We start from the raw sequence: 10,248 nt of genomic DNA, 5'->3' as shown, positions 1-10,248 counted from the left end.
AAAGGGTCCTGAATACGGAACCCCTGTGGAATCCTTATGAAATGCATATAAATGCCAATATCCCAACCTTTCTTGAGTCGTGGTTGCACATGCAGTTTTGGATCTTGAGTCGTGGTTGCACATGCATATAAATGCCAATATCCCAACCTTTCCAGGCTTGTTATGAAAAAGGGTCCATAATACGGACTTGGAGAACCCCTGTGGGATCCTTGTGAAATGGAAAATTGCAGAATTCAATAAGTTCTTTAGCTAGTTTAATTTTCCTTGGAAAAATCTAAATGAACTGCAAATAGAATGTGTCTTGTTTTCTTGTTAACTGTTGTAACCTACATTAATAGATTTTCTTTTTCAAGAAATGGTGTTACCCATTTGAGTAGGGAAAATGATGAGGGCCGTTTCTAGGCTTGCACCAATGTCCACCGTTAATCCGATGATGGACTGATTGAGAATTTTTAGAGTTCATTGCCTGTTGCCATTATAAAAAGAAATTATTATTATTATTATTATTATTTTTCTATTTCTCAGATAGAAAGTTGTGGTACTAGGGGAATTCATCAAACACTGCCTGTCTGGCTTTACCACTGAGTCTCTGTTTGGAATTATTAAAAAGAAAGTAGAGGAAACAGTGTTTCCCATGAAACTTTCAATTGTTTATCAAGCTAGTTAAACTCAAGAGTAGACTCTCAGGAGTTTCAACACCCGGTCAAGGGTTCGAGTATCCACAGGTGGTGAAATTCCACTAGCGTGAGTGTGTGGGGTGTGTGTGCCTGTAAAAAAAAAAAAAGAGCTAGTTAAACTCAAGAGACCATATTACAAAAGATCGATGTGGAGATGAGAGAGAATATGTGGAGTTAAAAGCAGGTTGGAGGGCTTAAACCTCCACTCTCTGATGACCCTTTATTTATAATTAATAGGTTATGAAGATAAGCTTAAATAAAATCAAATCAAAGAGTATATACATAGGTACGGAGAATTGCAGGGTGCACATAAGACTGTATACACTGACACAATTATGATGCTCGGCACACACAAAATAGAAGAAAATTGGGTTTCACAAGGATCAAGTGCAAATGCGCCGTCATCTATCTTTAATCACTTCTTGTGCTATATGTACCAAACGAGCCTTTGTCCATCTTCACTTGTGCTCCATACATGCAACTATGCCACATGTGCCATCATCCATCTCCTCTCACGGCCTGCATGTGTAAAGCATCCAACATATACTAATGTATTATATAGGCCACCATCCATCTTCTCTTCCTCTCCACATGTGTTAATGTGCCACATGTACCACCATTCATATCTTCTCTTGCACCCCATGTACATGTACCATTGTTCCTTTTCAATAGCTCCAAATATGCCAGGTGACAATGATGCCAATTGTCTTGTACCTTATATCACGTGTCACAGTTCAGCTCAAGTGCCTACATATGCCACCTATGCCATATATATATATATTTGTTTCAAAATAGAATTTAAATTTCTAAGAAAATATTCTTGAAAAAGAAACAAGGAAAACAAGGTTTTCTTTTTCACCTTAAAAATAAGGTTTCTTAAGGAACAAGATTTCCTTTTCTATGCTTTATGTGATTCCAGATAGACTTGAGATGAACAAAGTGGATGATCTTTTTAAGGGCTGACAAAACAAAGTGTATTGGAAACATGAGCAAGCCATGGTGGGGCTTACTGAACACATGTTTTAATATTACAATTGAACCTGCCTTTTGCGCTCAATCTGGGCTGTCCATTTTTCATGCTATTGATCAACGGTCCAGATTGGTGATAGGCTATTCCATATGTCAATTGAAAGCTCTGGTAACCTTGCTAAGGGCCCATGAAGGTGGTAACAGTAGCATTCAACTAGTTAGACGACTAAGCTACCCAATCTGTACATAGTCACCACTGTGCAATGTGTGCGTACGACGTCCCGCTTGTGAAATGAGGGTATGACATCCAACTCGCGTGGTAGGTTGGGCCCACCATGAAGATCACCAAGGGCAAAAAATCAGGACGATCCACTCATCAGGCGAGCCAGGTGTACTTTGGATCAGATGTACCAATGTCCATGATCTTCTAAAGTGTGGCCCACCTGATGATTGAACCAGCCTGATGTTTGTACCAGGTTTTCCATGGCGGGACCAACTTTCAGCTGGGTTGGATGTTGAGAGAGAGAGAGAGAGAGAGAGAGAGAGAGAGAGAATCACATGTAAATAAGAGATCTATTACATATATGTGCATGCAATCTTCTCCAACTCCATACAGCAACCTGTAATGTATACAAATGAACAAGAAGAATACAATCCCAACACTGATATCCATATGTAATGCATATGCAAGCTTCACCATCCACTTACTAAAGAATAAAGATATATCATGATCAAGAATCATCCGACGGCCCATGTTCGTCGTCCATTCCTATGTCGTTTTCGTTCTCCTGCAGCATGCTCATCAGCATTGATACCTGTTCTTTAAGCAGGGCTTTCTCCCTCTCCACATCGGCCCGCTTGCTTTTTTCTTGCAGAAGCTGCAGCTGCAGGTGTTCCAGGCACCGCGCATCTTCTTCCAACTGCTCGTTCAGGCCGTCGATCTCTCTGTCCTGTTAAAACCCAGCATTCTGAGCTGTCCATTCACCCTATACTCGTGGATTCTGTGAAAATGTGGAATGCACATTCCACCTATGCCATGGCTAAGGATTTCCATAGGTGTTGCCCAGTTGGGTCCCTGGATGCTGAGATGGTCTAATGATCTGAACCGTCCATGTTTTGAATGCTTTCCTGTAAGGCCCACTGCAAAAGAGTTATGCTGAAAGGATGATTTGGAGCATTACTATGTTAGATGAATGTAGGAGAAGATTTTCAATTCCTCACATTCAACTCTGAAAGTCGAAGGTCAGGATCATCCTGGATCATCCTTGAAGTATTGACTGTTGGACCATATGGACGACAATGATCATTGGACCATCTCTGCATGTGGGGCGCTCATGCTGGTGATCTTGAGTCGTGGCACAGGCAAAACAAACTCATAGGGAAATATCCAAGTTTTCATATGTGGCCCACCAGATGAGCTGATCAGTCTGATTGAATTACACAGTAGGTTCCATCTAATGAGCAGCATTGGGTCGGTGTGCATTTTGGTGTGAGTGGTCATCAAAGGTTGGGGAGAGAAGGAAAGGACCTTCCTGTTCATTTCTTGAACTGCAATCCGCCGCATGCTCTCGACAACGTCCACATTAACCAACTTCCGTTTCTTCCCGACGAGCCAGCCGCGCGGGTAAGATGCATCATCAAAATCCGGCGGTGGGAGCAATGTTTCTGCCGACGGCCGCAGCCGTCGCTCATTCGAGATGTTTGTTGGCTCCAATGGTTCAAAGAGTGCCTTTCGACGATCAGAGAGCACAGGTGTTTTGTCCTCCATTTTTTCTGTGGCTCCCATTGGATCATCAGTTTTGCTACCTTCTTTCAGGCTTTCCTCCATCACCTGGTCCAAACTCTGGCCATTGGCTGCCAGGAAATATATCAGTAAGCTGATGATTTTCAATTTTCAATGTTCATCCATTGTTTTGTCCAACAAATTGTGCATGTGGGCCCACCTTCTGGAGCCTGTGGGGCCACTTGTGAGCAACCACTAGTGAGTGAGTCCCACGTTCCAAACCTGTTACTTTCTCTTTTGAATTTGAAACTCAAATTTGAAAGAATCAAGATCAGGAGAGATTGAATAAAATAGAAATAATTCTTTTATAAAAACAGAAGGTATTCCCTTGTGAAATCATTCCATAAAATATAAATGAATCTCAGAGAAAAACTAGAGTTTTTTTTTTTTTAAACAACCGTTTTGTTTATCTAGCCTGCCTCTAGATGATCTAAGCCATTATAGATTCAAGTACTTATTTTAACCGTAAAATCAAAGAGATGGTAAGATCTTCTCTGCTCCTGTAGTGGTTAGCGAGACCACTTTCCATTTTTAGCTTTTTGTAAATGTTCCAAGATCATGTAGACCATCAAACCCTATGAGCCCGCTCAACTGGGCCGCCTTTCAAATACTCCTATAATTGTCCATCATCATCAGAGCCACATCAATGGCAGACTATTCACAGGTGGGGTCCTACCATTGCCGGGTCTAACTGTGGAAGGACCCGAGAGAATATATCATGGAGGAGTTATTTGATACTCTGATAGAGTATGCAACTTGATAAGTGGGTACTTGGAAATTAAACAATTAGCATTCATTAAATCAAATTAAACCAACTAAATTGTGGAAAAGTCCCAAAATCAGATTGTTTGAACAATCCTCACCTCTGATTTGTGGACACTTATTTGTTGTAATTGGACCATTTGATGCTTTTCATTTTTAACCGGTCAAAAAATGTTCATGACAATCAAATAAGCGAAATTTTTGGTTCATGATACATATAAACTAAGACCCATAATTTGAATTACTAATATGAAATTTATGCAATTTCTAAGTGCCTGTGTATCATCCATCATGCTCAGCCAGAGTATCAAAGTTTTTCGCTATCAGATAAGGGATTAATTAACAGAAAACGAAGTACATGTGGCATTTATAAAATACAAGTTGAACCGTCCAAATTGTTGGGCGCACTTGAGATGGGCCACAAAAACTTATACTGATTTTGAAGGTCGAAATGGCAGATTGGTTGTTATTTAATGGACGGTTAACGAGAAAAGCATTTAGCTGTCCAAGTTCAACAAACATATGTCCATTAATCTGTGGCTGGGATTAGCCCATTCAATCTGATTTCTAGATTACACCCACTGGAGTTCTAAATCTGACTGATATGCATGCCACGTGTACAGTATCCAACTCCAATTCCCCTTCAAGATACAACAGATCAACGGTCTAGATTACCGGACCATGAGGTCAGTTATCAGAACTAGTAACGGATGTACACTGCAAAATGCAAAGATGAAGGCTTCCTAATTCCTATCATATAATAATCCCTCAGCTATACGAAGAATTTCATGACACGTGGCCTGCATCTTTGCCCATCACACTCAGGTTTCCAAATGCAACTACTGGGCCCATTTGATGGGCCCACTGATGCACATGCCTCCAAAAAAAAAAAAAAAAAAAAAAACCTCCCAAGTTGGGAGATCCCAGCCGTTCTAGTATCTTTTTCACTTCAATGCATGTCTTGTTAACCGTCTATCTATAAGCCATACATTGGACGGCTAAGATTATTCTGTTGAGAAATATTCTCAGGAAAAACCCATCGACGTTGGGATAAAATGAACCAACGGTCTGGATCACTGAAACAAGGGGCCCTCATGTCGGAACTGGAAATGCATGTATACCATGCAAAGATGTAGGTCACGCACCATAACATTGGATTATGCTTGTACTGTAGGCATCATCCCATGATGTGGCCCACCATCACTTTCTCGTGACAAGTGATTGACGAAATGGGGCCACTCATCTGCCCCATTTGAAAAGATAAGGGCATTTCAGTCCTTTCCAGACCTAGATATTTTGAGGTCCAACCATCTGATTACACCTGTAACAAGGGTTTTTCTTCCAGTATCGAGTCGACTCATAGCAAATGAGTTGAGGCTAACTCGGCCGAGTCAAGCTGAGTTGCTCCGTTGAATGTCTAGGGTTGTTATTTCTCCTTTCTTGGCCGTCCATCATGGAAGAATTTATAGGCCACTAACCTATAAATTATTTGGGAAGTGGTTCATCCAAGGCGATCCATAACATACCAACGGTCTGGATTGCCAATCCATGGGTCCCACTTTCTGTAATTAAAAAAGCCAATTACATTGTACAAATTCTCAGCTGGTTGAGTCACATGGGATGACTCGGACAAAATCGTCCGAGTCTGTAATTGGAGTCGTTTGAGTCGACTCGGACTCAGTCGAGTCCTGGAACCATGACCTCTGATCTAATTTTATGCCATTTAATTCCTAAAAGGCCCTCACCTATGCAGTAGTTATACCAACTACTACCAAAATGAGCGCCAGTAGGTGAGTTCCTGATCGTAGGGTCCACCTTGACGTATGTGTTTTGTATATCCACACCGTCCATCCGTTTTTCCATCTCATTTTAGGTCATGGGCCAAAAAATTCAAAATCTTAGGTGGACCACACCACAGGAAACGGTGGTGAGTGACCATTAAAAACTTCTTGTGGGCCACTAAAGTTTTAGATCAAGATGATATTTATATTTTCCCCATCCATGTCTATATGACCTTATCAGATGGTAGATAAACATCACGGTCGACCCTAGGAATTCGTTTAATGGTAGGTGTTCAATGACCAATGTTTCCCTGTGGTGCGGTCCACCTGAGATTTGGATCTGCTTCGCTTTTAGACCATTACACTAAAATGAGCTGAAAAAACGGATGGAAGGAGCGGATATACCACACATAAATCAAGGTGGGCCCCACAGCCAGGGACTCACTGACTCAGATGTTACCCCGACTCACCTAATCCTGCTCTAAAAGATCCGGACCGTTCATAGGAACGGACCATCTGGCACATGAAAATCAGGTTGGTCCACCAAGCAGTTAGCCCCACCTTAGGTGCAATATAAACCGATAGTCATTTTTCTCCTACAATTTTGGACCATCCTTGCATTTACAACAATGCAATTTATTCCCAAAATACCCCCACTATCACACGGCTAATATGCGATGAAGTACCGTTGCCATGTCTTTTTTATCACAGGCAAAAATTAGTGCAGTAGACGCTTCCCTTTTATGCGTTTTTTGTTTTAGAATGGCTGAAAACTTAGGTTTTTTTTTTGAACGGCCAAAAATTAATATTACGAAAGTAGATTTTTCAGATACGAAGAGAAGATTTTCGGCAAAAATACTTTTAGTTTTAAGGTAAAAGCAGCTGAAAAAATAGAAGAATTTTTATCTTTATTGATTTGTCTGTACACGTAGCAGTATATATTGAAAAAATAGGCTTGGTAGGGTAAAAAAAACCAAGGAGAGTTGATGGAAAGACGTGTCTATAATAAAAAAATTACCCTATCTTATCACGTCTCCTGCACGTGCATCATGAGGAAGGAATCGGACCTTCGCTGAGCCGCGCGCGTGTATAAGTCATCTGATGTACACGACACCACGTGTGCCACCCTGGCGTACAGATGCAAGATCCAATCCATCCATCAGAAGGATCCCACTTTTCAGATTCCTGGTAGAAGAATCATGTCCGTTCAATTCATCAATCAAGTGGGCTGTAGTTATAGAACAAATTTACAGCTGAAGAGAACTTGGCCCACATTTTCCCAACCGTCCACCTGTTTCTAACAATGTAGCCCTCCTGACTAGAATACCAGCCTGATTATTGGATGATAACAGTCCCATGGTCAGACCCACTTGATGGATGGCTCAGATATTGCAACTACCTACTGCGCAGTACCTCTGGATGGGCATATATGCATACCATGTCCGTATTCCCAACAACTTGCTTTTAGGACAAAGTAAAGAAAAAAGAAAAAGAGAGATATATATACTTTGATACTCTGGCAGTTTGATAGATGATACGCAGATGGTCATGAACATATTTCAAACTAAGCCGTCCACAATTTGTGTACCAGTTTAGATGTATGGTACCATTTTGTTTTGGGCGATTCTATTATTAGATTGATAGATATTTAATGGACGATTAAAAATGAAAAATATTCAGTGGTCCCATTACAAGAAGGAAGTGTCCTAGAATCAGAGGTTAGTGTTATTCAACCAATCTAATTTTTGGAGTGACAGTGTATCAAGCGTCATACGCAGACGGAGTATCAAGTAACTCCCCATACGGGAGGACGGATTAGGTGCAGCCCTTATAGTGGGCCCACCTTGATGTATGTATTCCGTATCCACGCCGTCCATCCGTTTTTCTAGATCATTTCAGGGCAGGAACCTAAAAATGAAGCATATCCAAATCTCAGGTGGACCATAGTATAGGAAACAGTGGGGATTGAATGCCCTACAATTTAAAAATTCCTAGGGCCCACCATAAGGTTTTCTTAATGTTTATTTAAGATACAACCAGTTAATAATGTCACAAAAACCTAGATAAAGGGATAAAAACAATCATCTTGATCCAAAACTTTTGTAGCTTATTAATAGTCAATCACCATTGTTTCCTATGGTATGGTCGACCTGAGACTTGGATCTGCTTCATTTTTTAGCTCATCCTCTAAAATTACCTGACAAAACGGATGGACGGCATACATACAGCATACATACATCAAGGTGGGCCAACGGCCTTGGGTGAGGCTGGGGCCGCAATCGTGAGAAAATTAAGGAAAATAAACTAAAACCCAAAATAAATAAATCCCAATTACAATTAGGACGCCCCAATCGTCAAGCGCTGAATACAAACGCACCACACGTGCAAACTTAACACGTGCGTTGGTGGTCGCAGATGTTCGTAGGCTGGTACGCATTTCTATGTGCCACGTACCTAACACATGCACATGCAACTCAGCATGTCAGCAACAGGTGGACGTTAGATGTAGACCGTTGGGTATACCAACCCAACATTTTCGTTAACCGTTCTTGATCAAACACACGTACGAAAAATCCTGGCCACTGGTGCATTTTAAATGTCGCTTGTACTTGGGGCGTCTGGAACTAGCATTCGTGTGAAACAGAAATACCGTGACTTGAACGGAAGGCCCTCGACACTCCCTTCAAGATGGGCCGTCAGTGGGGCCCACCACTGCATCTGGGTTTGATTTTCCAGATCAGTAGATGAAGATGGATAGGCCGAGCAACCATCTGGCCCACTACTGCATGTGGTCTAGATTTTCCCGCTCATCGACTATCTAGGCCCACATTCCAGGCCCGCACGGACTTCATCTATAAAAGGCCAAACAACCGGCAGCAGCAGGTAAACCGTACGGATTTTTCGATGTAAGCAGGGCCAAAATTTCCGCAATCCAAGGGAATATGAGCTATAGGGTCCGCGGGCGGAGGATTTAGGCAGCACAGCTCGGTTTCCAGTTCTGATGAGTGGGGTGCATGTTTCGCTAATCTAGACCATTGGTCTGATTTTTCTGCTGTGGATTGCTATGACCCAAAAATTTCCCAATTGAATGTTGTTGCATTTCTCTTCTAAACCATGAATTCTGGTTCGCAAATCCAAAGGTTAGGATTGTCCCGTGCAGGAGATAATTTTGGGGGGATAGTCTATCCAGGACGGGACTTAGAAGACCAACGGTCCGGATTACCGGAGGTGAGTTTCAATTGTTAGAACTAATTAAACAAGTACACAGTACAGAGCCTCCCATGGAGGATCCTGTGATTTCTCATATGGAGAGAGAGAGAGAGAGAGAGAGAGAGAGAGAGTACCAGTTCGTTTTCTAGAATTCCAGAAGATCTTTGTAGGAGAGGTTGCAGAGAAGCCATCTATAAGCCCATCAGGCCTCTTCTGATCTGATTTTGGTGTGCCCATCTCGATCTACGCTCAAAATTACAGCTTTTCCAACATGGGTTTTTCTCTCTTTGAGAGAAAAAGAGAGAAGAAGGTTTTTCTTTTCTCTCTCTCTCTCTCTCTCTCTCTCTTGCAAGGGCCGGTTTTTACGATGCTATTGATGATATCGTATGTGGGCCGTTTGGATGGGTTGTTTGGTGGAGGTTTTGATGAGAAAAATTCTAACTTTTATTTTATTTTATTTTTACAGGTGGGCCCCACCTCTTTTAAGTACGGCCCACGCCATTTTCTTTTCCTGGGTACCCGCCAAAATTACAAAACTGCACTCACCTCTCTCATCAAATCACAAGATTGCACCTGTTTTGGGCCGTTTTTTGCTGAGACGGCACGTGCGGTGCACGTGGAGATAGGGCAGCGACGGAGGCAGTGTCATCTCATGGCATCGGGGCTACCTATAGAGGTGTGTGGGGCCCACTATGTGGCATCCGAACCGTGTATCAGATGAGGCCCACCATATAAACAGGGTACCCCAAAAATTGGACGGATCGAAAAATTAGGTTGGCCACACCACATGGAACAGTGCTAAGTCGTTTCTGAAAACCTTAAAATCAAGTGGTGGGCCCACATGAGTTTCTGAATGGCATGAGCTTTGGTCTATCCCTTAGTCCAGATGGAATTCACGTAATGAAAGGTTCGACGACTTATGAAGATCATGGTGGGCCCCACACAGATGCCTACGTTGGTCCACTCTCCACTGTTTCATGTGGTGTGGCTCATCTGAGTTACGGATTGGCCCACCTTTTGGAATCCAGGCCAGAAAATGGATACCTCACCGGATGGACAGCTCTGA

General features: G+C 42.2%; 1 protein-coding gene across 2 annotated transcripts; it reads right to left on the bottom strand.

The window, feature by feature from the left end:
• Positions 1-2,207: 2,207 nt before the first annotated feature.
• On the bottom strand, positions 2,208-9,574 carry LOC131217059 (protein HEADING DATE REPRESSOR 1). Of its 2 annotated transcripts, none has more exons than XM_058211787.1 (3): positions 9,317-9,574; positions 3,175-3,500; positions 2,208-2,591 (listed from the first exon to the last, which is right to left on the bottom strand). In XM_058211787.1, the coding sequence occupies exons 1-3, from the start codon at positions 9,417-9,419 to the stop codon at positions 2,469-2,471; spliced, it is 552 nt and encodes a 183-aa protein (XP_058067770.1). In that variant the 5' UTR covers positions 9,420-9,574; the 3' UTR covers positions 2,208-2,468. The 2 variants fall into 2 exon arrangements, with proteins under 2 accessions (XP_058067770.1, XP_058067769.1); XM_058211786.1 differs by having other exon boundaries at positions 2,208-2,596; positions 9,317-9,569.
• Positions 9,575-10,248: the final 674 nt, after the last annotated feature.

The sequence above is a fragment of the Magnolia sinica genome, chromosome 10 (genome assembly GCF_029962835.1).
Source record: "Magnolia sinica isolate HGM2019 chromosome 10, MsV1, whole genome shotgun sequence".
Lineage (NCBI taxonomy): Eukaryota > Viridiplantae > Streptophyta > Magnoliopsida > Magnoliales > Magnoliaceae > Magnolia > Magnolia sinica.
This window is presented reverse-complemented; position numbering and strand designations above follow the sequence as displayed.